Source organism: Leptonotus elevatus, chromosome 10 (assembly GCF_054856555.1).
Source record: "Leptonotus elevatus isolate MCC_2025b chromosome 10, RoL_Lele_1.0, whole genome shotgun sequence".
NCBI lineage: Eukaryota > Metazoa > Chordata > Actinopteri > Syngnathiformes > Syngnathidae > Leptonotus > Leptonotus elevatus.
Genome location: NC_141248.1, coordinates 17,174,913 through 17,197,459, shown reverse-complemented (window position 1 = coordinate 17,197,459; position 22,547 = coordinate 17,174,913). Strand labels below are relative to the sequence as shown.

Genomic DNA, 22,547 nt, shown 5'->3' with positions numbered 1-22,547 from the left:
ACTTCCCCACGAAGATGCTTGCTGACCTGCAAAGATGACAGGAGGGCGCAACCATGACGGTGAGCTGTCAATCAACAATTGGAATATTAATATGACTATTTCTTCCACTGATGATTCCTACCTGACATAAGTTGTCCCTGTACTCATCCGTTTCTCCTTTCCCGATGGCAACTATCATGACTTTGTTTTTACCAAAAAAGAATCTGTGGGGGATAAAAACAAATTTCACCTTTACAAAAAAATTATTTCAATTATAAATGCTAAGCCCTTAATGGATAAATATTTATAATTGAAACAAAAGTATCTACCTGCTGTGTTTCCAGGCTGTCCTGATGTCTTTCAGTTTATTATTCCTCATGTTAGCCACAGAGAAGATAAACAAATATTTGTAGGTGTCGACACATTTTCGTAACTAGGAGGGAAAAGGTAAAGCTAATTTAGAAACAGCAGCAAACATACAGAACAGAAAATAAGAGTGTGCAAATATTTACCTCCTCTATTAGTTTCTGTTTGGACTCGAGTCCCTTCTTGGCTGTTTTAGTTAAAGAAACTGTGGGGAAATCAAGTGTATGTCATTGAGTGAACCAGACGAACGCAACAATCCTTTCACCAATTCTACCATTAGCATGCTACATTCCCTTATATTCACACTGATACGTCATTGGCTTCGCTTACAAACAAATACTGCGAGTCTGCGCAACAAGTTTAAACATTTAACGAAAAACATGCTGCTTTTTCTTACTTTTCTTGTCCCTCTTCGACTTGGGCATGGTTGCTTCCCCGACGCACGCGTGAAGTAAAAAGGACCCCTAAATGTTTCCTCAACAGTGAAGCTTGTCCACAAGACGCCTGACTGAAAATATGAAAATGGGAATTGAGATTTTCTTTTTTTAAATGTATTTTATTATTACTATTATTAAACAAACATGCAGTTGCAAACAATGTAGGCAGGGAATTGGAAATCATTCGTGTCAACGCGACATTCCGCCATCTGCCTGAGCGAAAATGAATTAATACTGTATTTTCACTAATTCATTCAAGCGCCAGGGGGAGCTCGACTACACACATGCACACATACAGTACATGGATGCATGCAGGTACTGTATGTGTACTTGTACGTACGTGTTTTAAATTATAAAAATGTTGACATATGAATTGCTTTATTAGAATACACTGCGACTTCCAAAACAGTATAATAATAGCTGTACGGTAATGTTCCTGATTGACAATATTTAATTTTTTTTACATTTAATAGCTGTACGGTAATACTCGTAATTACCAATATAAAAAATAAATAAATAAATTTGGGCTAAAAAAAAGAAAAGAAAAAAGAGATGTATAACATTTTCACCTAAATACTGTGCTTTCATCCAAAAATCCTAGTATGAGCCAATTTAACAAAAGGGTAAAATGCTAATAAATAAATAAATAAATAAAATAATTAAGTATATTTACTATAACAATATGGTAGATATGTTACTATTTTGATCGTTTTTTTTAATTACGTTTAAAATGGAATAAAAAATATATATATATATATATATTTACAATAATGTAGTCGATAGGGAATATGACAATCAATTCAGGTCAACAAATTGTTTTTTTTAAAAGGGAAATTCAAATAAAAAGAATACATAATAAATTGGAAGTTCATAATTTTTTTTAAAGTCAAATAATTGCAAATAGTAGAGGAAAAGTGTAAAAAAAATTGTTCTGAACCTAAATTCTAAATTAAAATAAAATAAATTAACAAATATTTGTATTTATTTTTTACTTGAAATAAAAGCTCATTACGGGTAATACTATTAATTGCAGGGCGTATATGAAAGTGGACTAATAATAAAAAGAAATATTAAACAAAAAATGCGAGTTAACATAAAACTAGGCAGATTTCTATTTCAAAATAATTTGAGTATCCAGTACTGTCCGTATCCCAAGGCATCAGACAGGAAGTGACCCGAGAGTGTGAGGGAGGAGATGGGGGTGTGGCCTGGATCTGTGCGGTTGTGTGTGTGTATGTCCATATATATTTTTTCTAGCGGCGTGCAACATGATCCTTGCACGCCGCTCAGAGGAGACGATAAGCCGGTCTCTGCGGTGCCGTGGCGACCGCTTCTAGCGCACGGCACACGGCTTAGAGGAGGATAATGTGGCCGGTACTTGTGTGACGACTAATCGTACAAACAGGAGGAGCATGACGGGGAGTCGTCGAGCTTGTCTGCGTCAAATGTGTCGACCCTCCGCTGGATAGTGATGATGATGCTGCCATCTGTGCCTCATATTTGACTTTTTTTCCCCCCCTCCCTCCCTTCGACATGAGCTCGCTATTCTTCCCCGATGCTGCACCGGCTCCGGCCGGCAACTCGCCCCCGGCGGGCACCAGCGCCCTGCGGAACGACCTGGGCTCCAACATCCACGTCCTCAAGACGCTCAACTCGCGCTTCCGCTGCTTCCTGGCCAAGGTCCACGAACTGGAGCGGCGGAACCGGCTGCTGGAGAGCCAGCTGCAGCAAGCCCTGCAGAGGCCGCACTACCGCGGTCTTTACGGCCGTGACGTGGCCGTGCAGACTGACGGCGGGGCCAGGTCCAGGCTGCCCGGCACCATTTGGTCCTTCACCCATGTGCGCAAGCAAGGGGAGCGCCTGGAGACGCTGCGCGGGCCCGGTGTGTCGTGGACGCACCCGGACGGGGTCGGCGTGCAGATAGACACCATCACGCCGGAACTGAGGGCGCTCTACAACGTGCTGGCTAAAGTGAAGCGGGAGAGGAACGAGTATAAGAGGAGGTGAGTGACACTGACACAGCGAATGCTCATCATCCAAGCATATGAGCTTAGTGCGCTATCTATCGAGCTGTGGGAAGGGATAGTTCATGACCCAAAGCATACCACAGCATTTTTTGTCTATGGAGGGGAGTCAGCGGACAGCGGGTGTGTTATCCACTTAAGTATATAGTAAACTGTTCCCTCAAATTGATGCATACATCTCCCCTCGAGAAATCGCATCTTATGATCCAAAGCATACCACATCATCATGTAGGCTATTAACTATTTCTATAATGTGTTTCATAACCATGCATAGCACATTTTCCTATATGTGTTTAGGAGATTTTGTTATGGTCTGATAAAACCGAGGAGGTTGAACTTTTTTGGCCCTAATTCCAAAAAGGTATGTTTAGCGTAAACGCAACACTTCTCATCACCATGGCAACATCGTGCTTTGGGGCTGTTTTTGTTGAGCTGGAGCACATACAAGCGGATGGAGGCAAATATGAACACTTCCTAATACTAGTCAGTGAGAGCGCAAAACATTTAGGCTTCAGATGGAAAGTAAAAAACTTGTCAGCAAAAGCCTACTAGAACAGCTGGACTTCATTCAGGGTTAATCAGAGGCACTAAAATGGTGGGAGGTTTGTGCTGACTCACATTTAATACAAGTTTGTAAGTGTTCCGTGAATTCTGAACACATTCACATCCCGGTTACAAAAGGGTGTGTGCACTTTTGCAAGCACCTTACAGCAGTTGTTAGGAAAATATTTAGCTTGGTATTTTTTTATATCATAAAAAAGGGTGTTTAAAATATCAATTGAGGTATGTCTACTATCTACTGTATCTAGTATCCATCAGGGTTGGTCACATGTTAAGCGAGGTGAGCAGATGTTTTTATCCATCCTCATGAGGGTGTGATTGACAGCGAAGCACTAGGGTCATCTCTGTACATTTAAGTCAAAGGAAGACATGGCTCCTAAATGTGGACGCCTTCCCCGTCACCCATTAAGAATTTCCTTTCCGTATGAGCGCCCCGGGCTGACCCTACGGCGTCACCTGCGGCCCATTTGGCACGGGCGTGCCGGGAAGCAGGCCAAAGTGGCCCCGTGTCCGCGCTGTGCACGTTTGCCGGCGTGATTCAAACAGTGTGGCATTTTCAACAGTGTGTGAGGTCAGCGATGACCAACGCTGACTTCCCTAGTAAGGCTTTGACTCACCGACACAGAATGCGAGCAGAAGCCCCACCTCCTTCTTTCCTCTCCCCTTATGGGAAACTGAATATCCTGTCTAGACCACTCCCTGAGTTCCACAGAATTTTCTTACTGATAAATAATGACCAAAAATGTTCGTGTGCCTTTTGAGCTGAACTGTGGTCCCTCCCTTCCCATATTAGATGCCGTGCCAGTTATCCACTTTAGACAAACTTCTCCCTCAAGTTTGCATTTCACCGAACTAACACCAAACAAGGAACATAGAACCAACCAATCATTTAGTGGAAGTGCTGTATTTCCCCAAATAGTCCACCCTTCTAATATACACTGCATCATGAGAAGAAATGAAACACCTCCCTCAAATAGATGCCTAGCTTTTTCCCTTCAGGAAAAAAAGTAAAATAATAGATCTCACTTCATAGATGTGATTGTTCATGAATGGATATTAAAGAGTTTAACTGCAGAACTCATTTAAACTCTGTTGCTAACCAACACGGCAGCACATACTGACCACACATAAACAGCCTCTCTCTAAACAGAGAACTGATTCTTGAATGAAATGACTGCATTTCCTTATGTCTCTGCAGTTAACTCATTCACTGCCATTGACGGCTATAGACGTAAAAAAAAAAAAATTGAACGATTTGTATTTTTTTCCACTTTTGTTAACAAGAGAATGAAAACCTAGATTTTTTTGTGAGATTTGTGATTAATTGTGAGTTAACTAGTGAAGTCATGCGATTAATTACATTAAAAATTGTAATCGACTGACGCCCCTAATTTTTAATAATCTTTTCTTTTTTTAAAATTTAATTTTGTAATTAATTGCATGACTTCAATAGTTAACTCACAATTAATCACACATTTTATATATGTTCTAAATGTACAAACATTTTTTTTATAGGTTTTCATACTCTTGTTAAAGTGGAAATGTTAAACTAATAGAAATGGTTCAAATTAATTTTTGACATCTATAGCTGTCAATGGCAGTGAATGAGTTAAGACATGAGTCTTTAAAAAAAAGAGCAGTAATTAACTCACTTGCTCTGATGTTAACCAAAAAAGCAGTACCAATCAACATATGTAATACAGTCTCAGCTGCCTAAAGAACAGAAAACCTAACCATTTTAGTGGTAGTACCATATTTCCTTAAATAATGTTTGCCCTTCAAATGTATGTCATGTCTCATTAGGAAAATAAACACCTCTCTCAAATAGACATCAATATAACCCCCCCCCCCCCCAAAAAAAAGTGTAGTTAGCGTTCCCTGTCTAAATTTAGAGACCCTTTTAATCTCTTATGAACATGAACAACATATAATTTTGTTGCTACCCAACGACCAGAAAACTATAGCCGGAGAAATATACACTAAATGAAAAATAAACACCTCCCGCAAATAAACTTTGATTATCTTAGTCCATACAATTAATCCATCTCAGCCCTCCCCAAAAACACACACACAATTACTAGTTTTCTAATGTGCATTTTTAATGTTTAAAGAAATAACTCAACACATCTAATTAAGAAAAATAAACGCCGTCCTCAAATAGACACCGGCATTTTACCCAGCATGGGAAAATGTGTAGTTACATACGAAAAATACCCTCCTCAAGTATATGCCTACATTTTACCCCTGCTATAGCCCTTTATTTCGTTATCGATCCAATTTGACTTGACTCGTTGTAATATTCCAGTAGTAGTGTTTAATATGATTCCACATTTGTTTTTCCTTCCATAGAGAGTTTTGCAAGACTCTGCCACTTTCCAGGAGACCAACAACGTGTCTTCTCTGCTTTGTTACTTCACTGCTCGTTTTGTCCCGTCGCCTAAATCTTCTTTACTGCCGTCACGTTTCAGCCTTCAGTCCGGCGAGACCCCGCCACCCCCACCTCCATTCCCATCCCATGGCGGCCCCTCTGCTCCCAGCTCTTTGTGCTCAGCCATTCCTTCCTCCTTCGCTACACTTACAACCCCTCCCCTAAATCGCGTGTCATGCGGGCTTGCTTTGTAAGGCATCCTTGGTCCCATTGCCTCATCCCCGCCCCGGTGATTTATGAAAGCTTTTGCTAGGTAAAGGATGGTGGTAGACTATTGCCAGACCTGCATTCGTGCGGTGACGTACGGGCTTGTTTACTTTCGTCGCCTTGAAAAACGTGAAGCATAACATTGGGCACGCGTGCGGAATCTAGAGTCGGGTTTTCATCATCCACATTGGATGACGTAGGGGAAAAAAGCGTTTGCAATTTAGTACCGCCCCTCTGTCTTGGGATTCCTCGTCGGAATTCATCAAAGTACGAGCCATGGAATTCACATAAAATGGCTGCTTCAAACCTCATGTCATCATGTCAGTTCATTGACACGAACGTTCACACGTGGACATTAAAAACGTTAATTCCTTAGCCTGTTTGAATGTCTCCCTCTCTGCAGTTAAGTAAATAAACACCCTGGGCAACTATATGAGGAAATATGGCATGTTTATTTTTATAGTTGTAGTCGAATGTACACATAAATAGGAGAGGGGGGGGGGGGAACTCAGTAGAAAAGAGTCTCTGGTGTTTTTGAACATGCTACTGTAAGTTAGCATCTCCCTGGTAAAATGTAGCTACGAATTGAATGAATTACATTATACTGAGCAGCCAGGACAGGGACTGCATATTTAATTTCTCACAGTAGAGCTGGAGAGTTGTAACCCACATGATTTTTTTCGAGGGCTGACAACAAAAGCTGCTGATTTACGACCTTCGTACGCAGCGGCACGTACACTAACGCACGGACACTCGAGCCAAAAACAATGACACAAAAGTGTCTGAGGACGGGCTTCGTAAATCATCCGGCTCGGCACACGCCGGGGCGGACGCGGATGCGAATGCTGGTGGGTGGCAAAAAGGGAAGATGTGCGAGAATGAGTGGTGACAAATGTGCACGTTCCATGTCAGTTTGTTGACATCGGTGTGAAATGTCACACTTTGGGGTCAATAATTTAAGACGGCATATGGGTGCGTTTGAAAGAGCCTTGACACCGAAAAAGACTTTTACACGGCATTTAACGGCAACTTTGGTTTCTGGAACCCAATTTTGTATTCAAGTCGTAAAAGACTAGTCTATCACGTAGTCTACACGAGGGCGGTAGTAAAGTCATTTGTATAAAATACATTCTTTACGGCCATTAATATAAAACAACCAAAAGGAAAACAGTTACTTAAAAAAAAAAATCTTTACCTTCACTTCTTTGGCAAAACAGTGAAACGCTCTAATATTAGAAGGCAGAAGGAACAACAAATCTGTGCCACCACCTGTCGCCATTCATACTAAATAATACAGCTTCTGAGAGCATACTAGCTTTCTGTTCATTTTTAGGGCTGCAAAGATTTATTAATTGAATAGTTCAATTAGAAAGTCAAAGCAAAAATGTCTGCCTCAAAATCTTTGCAGGATTGTTTTTCCCACACAGACTACTTATATGCAAGGGTGTGAATTGCCTCGTACCTGGCGATTTGATTTGTATCACGATACGAATCTATAAATAAATTATTACGATTTTTTTTTTAACTCAAATTTTGAAAATACTAATCAGTAAACTTGTACATGTACACTGTGAGATTTGTATGAAAATGTATTTATTTATCTGAAAATTCAGGCTTATAAATGAGCCACTGCATTTAACAAACAGGTTGCAGTCTGTTTCATGTTTGAACAGCACTGAAATCAAATATTAAGGCTTTAATGTTCTATTAATATAACATTCTTCCATGCTTCATGTGTGAATCCTAACCCTAAATAAGACGTTTTGTTGAATATTCCCATAAAAAAAAACTATGTTTAAAAATCGATTCGGCCGCATATCGAATCGATTCGAAAATTGCGCGCTGTAATATCGCGATATAGTGCCAAATCGATTTTTTCTAATACCCCTAATGTAATGTAAATGTATTGATTTTCAAGGGTTAGCAACATTTTTTTTTTGCGGGACGTGACTATTTTTTTTAGTTATGTCTGAGTAAGAATCCCTTTGCTAACATAGACTACATGGCTGATATGCTGTAGCTTGAGGGCAAATGAGTTTGATTTAAAAAAAAAAATAATAATAACGTTCAATTTTTCTATAGAATCCTATGGCTTTGACAGGACACACTATCAAAGTTAAGCAAAATGTTTCGTTTTCTACCAGACTTTTTATCCAATCATCATTGCTTTCTATGGCTAATATCATACATACAGCATAAGAGTTTTGTCAAACTATTGTACAAACGCATTTGCCCTGCTGTATTAAAAAAAACTGAGATGGTAAAATATCTACCCGCCGCTTGCCTCCAGGCTGTTTTTCTGCCTGCATGAATTATTGAACATGACTGATTTTCGCTGCGTCTGTGTCAATAGAGGGAAATTGAGCAAATATTTCTCCTTTCCCGTTCTTTCGAGAGGTTAAAGTTCAGCATCTTTGGATAAACAGCCGGCCGACTGGTTGCGCGGCGAAGTGGTCTAAATTTGATGTAGCTGCCAGTCTGCCAATAATCCTGGCAGTTCTATTCAGGAAAGGGATTTTCTCTAAGCCTGCGCGGCTTCGCCTCACGTTGGAGGCTCCCACCTCCGTCCCAGCTGGAGCACTTCCTGCCTGGTACAAAGCCGAGCTCAGGTCTCGGAAAGACTTCCTATTTCTACCTTCTGTTTGTTAAAAAAGAAAACAACTGCATTCAGCAACAGAACAGTCGTACTGTAGTGTACAGTAAGTTCTTACACACAGTAATGACATTATTAAATATGACTGAACAGCTTTTTTTTTTTGAATGGCAATGGCCCACCTTGTTTGCTGATAACACCGGTGTTCACCGTTTTTTTTCCGTTGCAGCAAGTTGTCTATGTGCAACGGTTAATTGCCTGGTGTGCCGGTGTAAGTCGCTGACAGCCATTTGTTTGCCATTTTCCAATTCAGTCGTATTCGGCCCGCGTTGCTCTGTGTGGCAGCGGGCCTTAAATGAGTTTGCCATCATCCTGTGAATGTGTGAAAAGGTTAAACCTCTCAAATGAGCTTACCTGTCTGCGGTGCTGACCTGCGTTGGACCACATGTGTCATTTACATGCTTAACTCTGCCAACGTCGTTCATTCGTGCATAAACACTCGTCACCTTTTCGGCCTATTTTTACAGATACGTGGAGTCTACATGAGATTTAGTCAGTTGCTAACCAAAACAGTAGCACATCTGCAGTCTCATATGACTTCAAGAGTAGAGTCCAAACAAGTTCCTTGGGCAGTATTGAAAAAAATCAATGAGCTCGGTTCCGAGACAACTGCTGAGTTGAATTCTGTTGCTAACCAAAACAAAAGCACATAAACAGTCTCAGATGAATTAAAGTGTCTCAACAAGATCCTTGCATAGCACTAAAAACATTTCATCAACTCAGTTCCTAGACGTGATTATTCGCCCGGGGACATGGACATGACCGAGTCAGCTGCTGAGCCCATTTTGGAGGCTGTTGCTAACCAAAACAGTACACACAACGCAGCATGTAAATACCAAAACATTGCACAGTGACAAAATGGCTGCAAAAACGTTTCTGCTCCCTCCATTATATGATATTAATTCTTATAAAAAAAAGTGTTTGTTTTAATGAGCACAACCCTTACTGACATTATTTAGGGATACTGATGTTTTTTGACAATTAAAATATTATGTAACACTCATAAATCTTCGACATGTATAAACAGTTTCACATCAATTGTACCGATGTAAACAAGAAGAAATATGTTGTCTGTTGTACTTTCCTCAGTTGCAAAAAAAAATATTTTGGGTGATGTGCAAATTTTTTTTTTGTCAACTTCAGCTAAATCCAGTGAGTAAGTCCTTAATCATTAGACTTCATTCTCATTGAATACGCCGTGTTCAGACGTGTGCTGTTGATCCCCTCGTAAACGGTTGCATGTGTTGACGCTCGCTACATGCTGTCTCTTGAACTATTACGGTATATTATAAAAGAGTGTTTTATTTTCTGCGAGAGATGCTGCTGTGCAAGGCGTGGCCATGATTGCGTTTGGCAAGTGTGTAATGTCATTGCGAGAGTGTGTGCATGCGTGTGTGTGTGAGAGTCTGCACAGGCTTTACGTGCAATCTTGATTAGGTTTTGTCTCAAACTACAGCAGATGTTCTTCTCCTCACGGGTGTTTGCAAAACGCTACAGTGCAGAGAGGGATGAAGTGCACTCACCTCCATAATGATTATTTGAAAAAAGTTGTTTTTTTTAAATATTTTTATTATTTTAATTTAGTTTTAAATATTTTTATTATTATTTGTTTTTAAATTTTTTAATTATTTTTTATATTTTTATTTTTTTAAATTAAAAAAATATTATTAAAAAAAAAAAGAAAAAAAAGTTGTGACAAGAAAAATCCTTTAAAATGAAATAACGGGCAGCTCATGGGTTGATTGTAACATTATGGGACTTGTGGTTCAAACTTCTTTACAATTAACTACGGTATATTAATGTCTCAAATTTAAATACTTTAGGCTCAGTTCGGAGTGACACTGATTGATTTATTGCGGTTGTAGTTTACAATGACGTTCGTGTGTGCCGCGGGAAATGATCCAATTTCTCGATAGGGGTTGGGGGAATTATTATTTAATGAATGTAACATTGCCAGCGACGTAGTATAGTGACAGCAGAACAATGAAATGTTCATCCACTAGATGGCAAAATTAAAACTATTCATTTGTGTGTCCTTGGTTCAATAAAGGTTGGGAAACAGACAACAAACAAAATGGCCAAATCCTCCACATAGGCACATGTTGTACTACTGCATCCTGAATGGAGTTTGCCGTTGCCATGTGAAGTCATCTGCAGGTGTGTGTGTGTTTGTCACACAAAAGACGTGTAGTAACCGTGTTATTTGCCCGTACACACCCATGAGATTTACGCCAGACATGAACATCTTTATCTTCTTTTCTCGTGTCCGGGCCGCATTCAGCCCTTTCCTGTTTGCGCTCTAAATTTGAAAGAACATTGTAAATTCCTGTCAATGCAAGACCCCACCACCGCCCCTTTCTCAAACTTGACCATTCATGTTGTAGCGTGATAATGCACTCAAAAGATCAACAACGGTGGTCTTAGAAGGCAAATATAGGTCGTTTCCAGGTTTTAAATGTTATGATAGTTCTACTTTAATTACAGCTAGCTAGTTGACTGTAAATAAACCATTAGCTCGTGAGTGTGCGGTATTCATGTCCCTACAACGATGATGATTCAATAGCAGTTTAAAAGGGTGTGTTGGAGATAGTTGCCCTTACGCGCGCACACCTTACTGGACGTGTTTTAGCACAATCAAGTGCTCACTTGCTAACAATCACAGTCACTTTAGGGCCAATTTTTTTATATTTTTTTAAATGAATACAAATAAAAAGTAGGGGCTGTGCTGGTTTGATTGGTGGAGTCTGATTGTTTATTTATTTATTTTTTATTAGGTTTTTATCTATCCATCAATTTACTGTAGTAGTAGTTGTTAATACCTCTTTTGTTAATATAACCAAAAAAAAAAAACACTACTAAAATTAAAGAAGTATTTCATAATATTTTGAGGGTTTTTTTTCCCCACGTTGATAGGCAATCTAATAGTTGTGTTTTTTCCAAGTGGTATTATGACTAATTGCTATGACACTATTTAAATAAAAAAAAGTGCTATCCATAGTAGGAAGGTGAGAATATAGCGTAAGTGTGAGTCACGACGCATGGATGCCCACTCACCACTTATTTTTGCTTCAATTTGTGCCAAAGTGACATTGAGTGTAAAAGTAGTGACCTTTTTTTTCAACTCACCATCGTAACATCGGGCAACTTCTACTTTCCCTAGCTGAGTTTGCGGTATAAATGTGTGACATCACCGCCAAGCAGCTTGTCTCTTTATTCAGGCAACATTCCTGTGAAATGGCATGGTGAAATTAATGACACGCCTATTCAACCAAAACGCAGTTAAAACATGTCATTGCAAGTAATTATTGTCAATGCAATTATTGCACGATCGTAAGAAATGTTCCAGTGATGTCAGTGCAGACTAAAATACCTGGGGCAACTGTGCACCATCATGTTTTACAGTTCGGTAATGTATGGTTTGGTTTTTCATTGACATTTCCAAGGTCAAAGACTGTTTGTAAAACATTGGCCAGATTTTTGGCACCCTGCTATTGGGGTACAGATCACACTGCTAAAGGGTCAGTAAAGGACCTTTGCTAAATTGGAAATTAAAGTAAAATTGCCAAAAACGGATCCTTACCGTACCATTTCTGGCACTCTACTGTTGGGCTCCTATTACTTGCATCCGTACTGTGATTTGTCTTCCCTTGCCCAGTCAGTCTGCGGCCGCTGCTCGACGTATCATGTCTTCATGCCGTCTAGACTTGGTGAAGGAACATAAAGCTGAGATGTGCACTCCCCGTGCACGCGATTGACTGAGCCTGCATACACATTGGATGCAGGTCAGTGGTCTTCACGGACACCAGATGGTGGTAAATGCAATGAGAGACCCCCACCCCCACAGCCAGACAAGGGGTCCCTGGACATTCGCATCCATCCCATTAGTGCACGTCTCTCCGAGGATGTTATGGATTACGGTCTGTCTTGACACTTAATCGATGACCCACTTTTGTCAGGGAAAGCCTTGCATCGCTCCCCGTGTGTGTCACGGAAGACAATCGGCACTGAGGACGAGCAACGCCGCAAAAGGGACGAGACACCTCGTCGCATGCGGTTGTTTAAATAGCTGACGTGAAATTTCCCAAGATGAATTGTGCAGTTGAGCCGTGCTTGTTATCATATCACACTTCTTCTGCATCATGGCATTGGAATGATGACATGATGTTTTTCATGACATTTGCTTGAGTGAATGTGTTGTTTTATTGATTTTCAATTCCATTATTTCAAATGTATTTTCTTTGTATTATCATTATTATTTTAAATTAAAATAATAGTGATCGTTTTTGGAAGTTTTCCATGCTAACTTTTTTTTAACTCATTGCTTAGAATAAAAAAAAAACTATAGACAATTTTTTTTAGATTTTCACAATCATTGGCTTTTGGTTGTTTTCTGACCGTCTCGTTTGTTTACAATATATTGTGTACACCCTACCACAATTAGAAGGTACTGTCTTGCCACACGTTTTATGCTTAAAACAGGGAGTTGTCTTAAAGAATGATTCACAACCACACTTCTGTGTGTGTGTGTGTGGGGGGGGGGGTGTTCTCTACGTTGTCTTTTGTGTTAACTGATAAGCGCACTAAGGACATCAAGTGAAAGCATCATAAACTGTAGCATTTCATGTAAAGTAGGTACTCATCATTTTGATTGTGACAAAACATGAGTGACCTTTTATGGCACAGATCATCACGGCAAGTGCAAAATAAATAGCAGCATGCCTAACATCAGGTTTGAATTTGCGCACATTGCCAAAATGTGCGTATCCTCCTGTGGGAAAACTATGTAGTCCAAATGTTAATCGGATATGACAGGGGGAGTTTTTGTACTGCTGGAATGTTGCTGCTGGCCAGATAAGTCTGTGGAAAAAATGCTTTTTCTGATTAGAAACACATTTTTTTTTAAACTCTTGTTAATGGTGCAGCTCATACAAAGTTTCTCAGAAAAATTGAGCTACTGTGCATTTAAAAGGCTAACTAATCAAGATGTTGTCAACCAAAGACATAAAAAAAAAATCCCTTACTTAAAATTAGGTAACATCTTAAATTAATATATAAAAGACAAATGATAAAATTCAAGTTGCAATTTTGCAGTTGACGCTGAATCTCGTACTTATTTACAGCCATTTATGAGGTGAGAAACCATATTTAAATTCAAACAGCATATCATTAGCACTACTGAAGTTAAGTTTATTTTTAAAAGTTGGGGGGGGGGGGAAGCATAAATAATTTCTTTTTAACTCTGTATATTGTACGGTATTATATAATCTTGGGATACATTTTAAATTATGCTCTCTTTTTTTTAACGCTCAATTACTCCCTGACAAAATGGCAATACTGCAAAACTATTTCTATATAGTTAGGTGCAAAGTACATATTAATTAGAAATGACGAAATATTTCAAATCATATGAAGAAAAAAACGATTACAATCTATTTTACAAATTCTTCTTTCTTTCTTTTTTTTTTAAAGATAAAATATATAGTTCTCGTGGAGCTCTTACGTCATTGTGGTTTATATTATCCTGCCAAATACATGTGTGGTTCTATTTTAATTGCCACCAGGCACAGCAGTAGCAGCAAGATGTTGATTTAGTGGAGGCAAGTCACAGAGAATATGAGCTGCGGTCGGGAAGTCGGGCTCCGAGCATCCTGCTGATCTTTGTCCTTGTAAGGAGACTCCACATAGACGACGAGTCCTCACAGTCACAAAGCACCGCTGAGAAGGTGACGGGACGACTCAACAAACTTTGTTCCCATGTTGCAGGTCACTTTGACCTTTGACGACAACAAGGTAGAGGTTGCAGCAACTAAAACGACCCATCGGTCGTCTTGCATAGTGACCCGTGACCGTAATATTGATGCAAATCTGGATGATGTAGAGAAAAGAAACTCAAGTGACTGCACTGTCCCTCCAATCCAGTGGGATGAAGTGTGACAAGAACCTGGACGTTGACTTCAGGAACTTTGGGCAGTATTAGCAATATTAACCCCTTTTTTGTCAACACTACGAGAGACTTCTTGGTACATTAGTTCCTGGAAGTTACAGGTTTCTGTGGCCACGGTTGTGTTATGTTCACACAGAATACTGAGGTCCCGGAAGGTTTATGTAGCACATAAATCATCCAGAATCGTTTTTCCAGGAACCAAATCCAGCAGCAGTTCTCACTGTCGTATCACATAATAGTCAAAATTCAGAGCTCGGAGCTAAAATTCCTCCAGTCAAACCCAATGGTCCATGATTGATAGATAACATTCAGAACAGCCTAAAAGTTATTGCCACAGGTTGCCTTCCCTCCTGTCCGTTGATCGTTTCAACTGCATTTCTTTGGGATCACAGACAGGATTCAAAAACGAGATGTTGCCTTTGTTGTCTTGTGATGTCATGAACTCTGCAGACCTTATCCAAAGTCTTGGGCCAGATTAAGGGAGGGCGGGTGGCGGTTTGTGTGGGCTCCGTAAAGGAACACTGTAAGCAGTTTGTTTTTGTTTTTTTAGACGAAAGCTTCACACCCTGCCAAGGAAGATTTCTCCTTAATTAGACAAAGCTCATTGAAATGGGAACAAGGCAAAGGTCTGTTGAGAAAATGAATAGCAGCCACTGACTCATCTTGTGTGGCCAAAAATGACTTCCCAGCGTCTTGTTGTCGTCTCTCCATGGTGAAAAGACCCTTGGTTTGTTCCAGAATTCAGTGGTGGTCTTTAGAACATCCAGTGGTGTTTTTAAATGGATAATTTCCACCAGGTGATACGGTTGAGTCGATACATAGTACTGTATTGTATTGTATTGTATTGTACTTCCATTAGTGATGTTAGAAATCGCACAGATGCGATACAAATTGTCAAAGCGTCACTTGTTGATTTCATACAATTTGTATCTGCCACAATGACCCATAGACCGAAATTCAGAAATATAATGCTACAAGGGTTATAAAACTCTATTAATACGCCTTGAGTCGTCTGTATTAATTATAAAATTCATACCTTCCTGAGTTCCTATAGCTGCGCACTATAGCTCATCATGCTCATGTGACCTAATGCACACCGCTGGCTCAATAAAGCCTTTTGTCCATTCTCAACCTCCACATCTCCGTATGTGACTCAGCCTGTGCGATCACATCACACAGCGTTGTAATATGATGCAGTCCACTGCCTAAAGCCACAAGTATGCTGCAGGGTATGGCCGCCGTACTGCAGTTGATGAGTGATAGGAGGTGTCAAGGCAGGGGGGAAAGAGACAAGCGCGGCCAATTTTAGCACGCGGCCACCATGAGGTCTGCAATGTTATTTTTAGATAGAGTATAACTGTCGGTCAATGTCTCAGTGCGTCGTAAAGAATGGACTGCAGTTTGAAAGAAACCTGCTGCCCTCAAAGCATCACTGCTAACGGTAGCATTTTGTCGTCAACTTAACCTCTAGCTTCAACCAACAAAATGTAAACCCAGATCAAATTATTTAAATTGTTTCTACAACAACCAGCTAAAAGCTAATATCTCTTAATAATATCATTGGCACAATTCACTTTCTTATGGTTGAGCTAGTACAAAAGGAATTGGGTGTGTTTATAACTCAAGTATCCCCATGCAGATGCTCACACGTTCAAAAGACGCTTTAACAGTTGTTGTGAAAAGGACTTAAATCTCCTTCAGTGAGCAGCTGGGTGTGTCAAAGGTATTGTGTAATCAGAGACAGCATTATTAACCAGACATTACCTCTGTCTCGTCGCCCCCTTAGGGGACCCGGCCCTGGATTGTGAGTAAACCCACCTTTGTATTGTGTTCACAGATGGGAAGAGGAGCTGTCCAAACGTGAGCAGTTGGAGTCTGCGGTTGAATCCTTGCACCAGGTTGGAAAAGAAATGTTTATTCCACAAGCATATCAATTCACAGTATTCAGAAGCTTGTAATAAAACACTAAACGCTGAGCATAATATAAGAAACCAACCTCCATATAACTTAAGTTATAACATTTTAAGTTTGTTTAGTTTAAGTTTCTTCATGGTTCATGAAGAATGACACTTAGATTAGCCAAATGTTAACATTCTTGCTAACGTTTGATGAATCAACATACACCAACAATTTTTTCTTAGTTCCTACCAAAATAACACAAATCCAAGTTAAACCCTCCTAACATTCTTCACATTGTGGCAAGAATGAGGAAGTCAACATAAACCAACAAGTCCTATCAAAACACCACAAATCATAAGTTAGCTAGCAGGCTACCTCATAGTTCAAGAAGAATTAACATACCGGACTCTACCATTAGCATTCTGTGACAAGGGAAACATTTCTGTCATGACTTAAACTGCAAAAAGTAAATACAGTAGTTGTAGTAAATAAAAAAATAGATACCTACCATACATGAAAATAATTAGTGGCATTTTTTAATATCTGTCCGCGTTTTAGCTAGCAGGCTTCTTCCCCGTTGCGAAATAATTACTTGGATTAGCCAAACGCAAACATTTTCAGAAAAATGGTGAAAATTAATTCCTTCATCAAAATTTGACAAATGTTTTTATGTTAGCTCGCAGGCCGAGTCCTCATTCAGGGAGAATAATACAAGGTTAGCCAAATGCTAATATAATTTAGGGTGACAAAAAACTGAAACCTTCCCGAAAGAAAAATACAGAATTTTTTGGCATGTATTTCTGTCCTTATGTAAGATAGCAGTCTACTTCTTGCTTTACAGAGAATAATGCTAGGAAAATTCACTATGAATTTCATGGAAATCCCCCCCAAAAACATATAGTAAACACACCTGGGGGCCAAGGTCCAGGTCTTGATGATGCAGTTAGCATTGTGACCTCTTTCTGCGTTAGTTTGCTCCCATCGATTGTGCATGTTTGGATTAGCGGTCAGCAAAAACAGGTGGAGCGGTGACCTGCATTAACACACGTAGAAAGATTTGTTGCTTTCTGGGAGACCTGGCAAAGTACATTCAGTGCAATGACTAGCAATGGTAGAAAATTGTGGATCAGCCCCAATATGAACTGTTGTTGTTTGACTTTCATCTTTAGTCCCTGTTCAAATCCTTCTGAGATTTGAACCTTGAACCTCAACACTTGCAGCAGAAGTGCTTACCACGACTTGGCCGCACTGCCCAACACAAAAACCTAACTATACCGTAATCATTGCGGAAAATCAATGTAATCATTGTTAATATATCATTTATCGTGCCTTGTGTATCCGATTTTTACTCCTTGACGTCTGTTCAGCGCGCCAAAGAATCATCGGAGATTCAGGATGACATGAACGACAAGGTGGAGAGACTGAAGGCGGAACTGGTGGTCTTCAAGAGCCTCACGAGCGACGTAAGTACCCACGATCTGATTGAACCGTCACACCCGTACTTCTGTTGTTATAGTTCCTACACAAACAGCCCTAAACTGGGAAACCCTTCCGTCCTCAGAAGAATGTGGAGGCAGAAATCCAAGAAATGTTCCATTGAAAGAAGTGATGTAGATCTCCAAAGCCCTTTTCCTGTTGTGTGTAGTGCTTGTATTGTTCCTTGCCAGCTGTGGTGCTCAGTGATTGAAGTGTCGCAGTGGGCCGCTCCCAGCGTCTGCTTGCTCAGGGATAAATAGGCTTAAAAGCTTTTGTTGTTCACCCTGCTTGTTGTAAATCAGACTTTTATTCTTTTAATCATTTTTAAAACAAACTTTTTTCCCCCCTCTGCTTCACCTCATCCTACATGTCCAAATCCAGAGACAGGTAAGTGGTATGGAAGAAGTTAGTCATGCTAATTGTTTGGTGTTGTCACATTACAAATCAAGAAAACAAAAATCGAAACAAAATAAATTAAAAGTGCAAGCAGCGATGATCAGGCTCTCACACCCCTCCCATTTTTCATGCCAAATTTACAGTATATATTTACAGAAACAACCAAAATGCACAGTGGACAAAGTACCACCATAGTGAATTATTAGTAACCTTTGAATCTTCCCGTTTGAAATGAAGTTCCCACAAGTGCTTCCCTCTGCCTGTAGCAAATGTCTGACCTGGATTCCAAGATTCAAGAGAAAGCCCGGCGGGTCGACATGGACATCTGCAGACGCATCGATATCACGGCCAAGCTGTGCGACGTGGCGCAGCAGCGCAACTCAGAGGACATGTCCAAGATGTTTAACGCCAGCCCGGCCAGGCCGCTTCCAGAGAGGGAGATTGCCAGGCACCAGGTAGCCCCTCTAAGGGCCACATAAGCAGCCTGCGGGCCTGTTAACAGCTCACGGGGGATGGGACATTGTGATTTCCTAGGAAGCGTGTAGAAGTGGTCATTTGAGTATGTTAATACTTTTAATACCAATTTTAGCAAACAACTGTTAGCATTTTATCAATTATCTTCAAATATTGTACCTGACCAACAGGACAACGTGATTCCTTATCAATATGCTTCAGTGCATTTGCACAAAGGTTGCTATGTTAGCATACCAACTGTTAGTTGGCTAGTGGAAATCCAATAGCCTACAGGCCGAGATGTAAAATACTCAGCATGTTTTCTACTCAGGTTAGCATCCAAAGTGTTAGCATTTTAGCAAAGCAACACCGAGGTTGCCCCAATGGGACGCATGTAGTGACGTTTATTCACGTTTTTTTGTTCTTAGCAGGGTGCCTCAGCGGGCTGTAAAAAGAAAGAGCGTAAGGGTGCGTCCGACGAGGATGTTTCCGAGATGGACGCGGAGCCAAGCCCTCTGGACGAGGACACGCTCAACATCACGGATGAGATGAAGCGCATGCTAAACCAATTGTAAGTGTGACTTCTCACACCGCCACACCCACCACAGCCGTGCATTCACCTCTGCACCAAAACTGTGGTGGCGATGTGATAGCAGCTGCTGGATTTGTTGACTATAGTCATTCAACTCTCTCTAGTGTTCCCATTGAGTACTGCACCTTCACTTCAATCTGTTTCCTTTGTGTTTAAAACTATATTATAATTAGGTATGGACATTTGATTCACTTTTTTTGATTGAAGACTGTTGTGGGCTAATCAGTGCTAACGGACCAGGACTCTCAGTTTTGAATTGGCTTTTCTAACACTGCCTTACTTAATCACTAACATTTCTGTTTCTTCTTTGCTTAACCTTTCATTACTAGTTTTCTCTCCTTTTCCCCCCTCTCTGTCTCTCTCCATCTTATACAGACACTGTTCAGATAACTCCTCTGTTGCCAGGCGCGAGACGTTCGACCTGGACGACGACTGCGACAGTCTGACGTGGGAAGAGAACGAGGAGACGCTGCTGCTGTGGGAAGACTTTGCCAACTACAACGTGCCGTGCGGCATCATGACGGCGGCGGCGGCGGCGGCACCGCCAAGTGCCAACGCACTCTCGAATGATAGAGGCGGGGAGGGCACAGAACCAGTGAGTCCTCTCCACGCTGTGGAAAGATAAACCGTGGATGATTGGTCAGCCTAACCTTTACGCTGTTCTTTCCAAGGACTCCAACGACGGAAGTCTCGGCAGCCTCATTGACGAAACAGAGTCGCTCTTTAAGAACAGAGAGAAGGAGTACCAGAATACCATTGGGCAGATTGAGGTGCAGTGCTATTCACAAATCCAGCTCGTGCTTTTTTGTGCTCGAACTAGTACGCTCTAAGATGCCCTGGCTAACAGTAATAGATGCCTATATTTGCTACAAGATGGCGCCAAAGCATTATATGAAGCTCCTCGCCTCACTCAACCAAAATGGTGGCAAACAGATGCTTTTATATTAGACAAGGCTCGTTGTGAGAATTAGCACAGGTTAAAATTAAATAGGTGACTGTGCGAGTAAATAAATCTTTCTTTAATGGATTCAGATGGAGCTGGCCACAGCCAAGAGTGACATGAACCGCCACCTGCACGAGTACATGGAGATGTGCAGCATGAAACGAGGCCTGGACGTACAGATGGAGACTTGCCGGCGCATGATCAAAGGCGGCAGAAGCTCGCCGTCGATTAGCTCGGCGGCCAGCAGCGACTCAGGGAACACCGACGACATCCAGGACGAGATCTCGGACAAGGACGTCGACGCTGAAGTCCCCGTCAGTTGATAACCGCTCGGGGATGTGGCAATGCGTGACAATAACCCCAAAAAGAAAACGAAAATGCTCACTGAGGTCAGCTCAGAATTTTGGTGCTTTTGGAACTATTCTGTTGAATCGGTGGTGAGGGTTGTCAGAGAAACGGGTGCTCTTTTCCTTCTCTGGAGATTTAGTTTGTGCCCTATGGAATGCAGTTCAAGTAACCGCCACTGAGGTCGCTGTTAGTTCATCAGGATTACGCCAAAACAACGATTTCCGTCAACCTTTTTTTTTTTTTTTTAATCTGACAAGGTTGTACCATGTCACGCCGTCCATAATATTTTGCACTATATAACAAAAGCAAATATAAGTAAAATAGTACTCACCCTTTGAAGAGTGACATAAGGAAAAGGAAAGTGTTAGTGTAAGTGTTAAAGTTTTGTGGAGTAGCATGACGGTTTACTGGTTAGCACGTCTGCCTCACGGTGAAGTCGTCTGTTCGAATCTCAGCTCAGGTCCTCCTGTTTAGTTTGGTTGTTCTCTCCGTGCCGACATTCATTTGCTCTAGGAACTCAATTGCTTTAGGGCCATTAAAAATTCTGAATTGTCCATGTGTGTGAATGTGAAGTTTGTATGCGTTTGGCTGGCGACCAGTCCAGGGCGTCTCTCCTCAGCCTTTCGCCCATAGTCAGCTGGGATAGGGTCCAGACCATCTACAGCCCCAATGAGGGAAAGTGCATGGATTAAATAGATGAATGCTTAAATAAAGTAATAAATAAAAAATACTAAAGTAAAACTATTCACCCTTTAAAAAGGCCAAACTGACACAAACAGAGAGGGAGCAGGAGGGTGTCAACTGTGTGATGTTTTTGGAGGTACTGCTGAACTTTGAAAGTGTAATGTTTTTATGGAGGTATTGCAGATATGACTGCAGTAATAAAGATGACTTACTTGATGGATGGACTTGAGGTAACTTGTGACTAGACTTGTCCAAGTCTAAATGACTTAAGACTCGCTTGAGACCTGAAAGTTAAGACTTGGGCAAGTGTGAACTAAGTACTAATCCAATCTCCGGAAATACGCCACTTCGGCCACTGATACAATCCAACTAAAGATACGGATACAGTTGTCTTCCACTTTTAGACATTACAGTCCACTTGCATCAGGGGCCAAACAGATCCAACCGACAGACATATTTAGTATTGTCCAATCCTGTGTGTACATTTTGACTGCCAGGAATGTTTTGCTGTTGAAAAGAGGGAAAAGAGCAACGCCTTTGTTTTTATTAATGCGTCAGTGCACTACTGAAGTTCTATGCAATGGAGCTGGCCTTGCATATAGACGAGCTTCTTTCCTTCTCTCCTAATACCGATATGATTAGCCTTCTAAACAAAGCAGGTGTTTTTTCTACAGCGCATATATGTTTTTCTTCAGGTTAACTGTGTGTCTTTCAGTAGCATTTAAAACATTGTGCATTCTTCCTCCTCCCTCAAGAGTATCTGCCTTATATCCACAAGCAAACAGGAAGCACTTTGTTTGCATCCTGATGTAAAAAGCCCGTCTCTAGCCTTGTGCAGCACACTGATACATGACTCAAAGAAAATAAATCCCCAAGACACAAATTCAGAATATGATTAAAACCAAACGAAGCCCATGAACCTCTAAAGCAAAAACCAAAGGACATATTTTGAGGTCCCGTCCAAAACCACCATCATGTTTTCTTACCAAAGTTGCTTATATGTTTTCAAAGCATTGCAACATCACAAATGATGTGTACAGTACATTGCATACCCCAGAGGCCTTTTAGCTAAAACAGCGGACAACAACATTGGTTTGACCTCCTCGTTCTCATCCCAAAAAATCTAACTATTGAAGTACGAAGAGAAGTTAAACACT

General features: G+C 40.8%; 2 protein-coding genes and 1 long non-coding RNA gene across 6 annotated transcripts in view; 1 reads left to right on the top strand and 2 right to left on the bottom strand.

The window, feature by feature from the left end:
• mrto4 (MRT4 homolog, ribosome maturation factor) overlaps positions 1–846 on the bottom strand; it is a 4,020-nt gene extending 3,174 nt beyond the window's left edge. Inside the window, exons 1-5 of the mRNA XM_086086718.1 lie at positions 743–846; positions 492–550; positions 309–412; positions 122–203; positions 1–26 (exon numbers count right to left, since the gene is read on the bottom strand). The exon at positions 1–26 is cut by the window's left edge and continues 42 nt beyond it. Coding sequence (XP_085942844.1) covers positions 1–26; positions 122–203; positions 309–412; positions 492–550; positions 743–770 — 299 coding nt within the window. The 5' untranslated portion in view covers positions 771–846. The remainder of the gene's footprint in view (positions 27–121; positions 204–308; positions 413–491; positions 551–742) is intronic.
• A 1,148-nt stretch (positions 847–1,994) lies between these two features.
• On the top strand, positions 1,995–21,606 carry iffo2b (intermediate filament family orphan 2b). 3 transcript variants are annotated; one of them, XM_086086715.1, is made up of 8 exons: positions 1,995–2,785; positions 16,437–16,497; positions 17,866–17,961; positions 18,637–18,825; positions 19,255–19,394; positions 19,791–20,010; positions 20,087–20,185; positions 20,448–21,606. In XM_086086715.1, exons 1-8 carry the CDS (start codon positions 2,316–2,318, stop codon positions 20,679–20,681), a joined length of 1,509 nt encoding a protein of 502 aa, XP_085942841.1. In that variant the 5' UTR covers positions 1,995–2,315; the 3' UTR covers positions 20,682–21,606. The 3 variants fall into 3 exon arrangements, with proteins under 3 accessions (XP_085942841.1, XP_085942842.1, XP_085942840.1); XM_086086716.1 differs by having other exon boundaries at positions 19,252–19,394; positions 19,821–20,010; XM_086086714.1 differs by having other exon boundaries at positions 19,252–19,394.
• On the bottom strand, positions 12,129–17,476 carry LOC147167396 (uncharacterized). 2 transcript variants are annotated; one of them, XR_015096261.1, is made up of 3 exons: positions 17,409–17,476; positions 16,418–16,487; positions 12,129–12,416 (listed from the first exon to the last, which is right to left on the bottom strand). It is a non-coding gene; the product is annotated as an uncharacterized LOC147167396 (long non-coding RNA). The 2 variants fall into 2 exon arrangements; XR_015096262.1 differs by lacking the exon at positions 12,129–12,416 and adding an exon at positions 14,173–14,429 and having other exon boundaries at positions 17,409–17,475.
• Positions 21,607–22,547: the final 941 nt, after the last annotated feature.

Excerpts from the sequence above, each read along its gene's own strand:
- iffo2b (XM_086086714.1), top strand. The coding sequence starts at position 2,316 with ATGAGCTCGCTATTCTTCCCCGATGCTGCACCGGCTCCGGCCGGCAAC. Across the intron at positions 2,786-16,436 it reads AGGAACGAGTATAAGAGGAG|ATGGGAAGAGGAGCTGTCCA; the intron begins GTGAGTGACACT and ends TTGTGTTCACAG. Across the intron at positions 17,962-18,636 it reads TCAAGAGCCTCACGAGCGAC|CAAATGTCTGACCTGGATTC; the intron begins GTAAGTACCCAC and ends CTCTGCCTGTAG.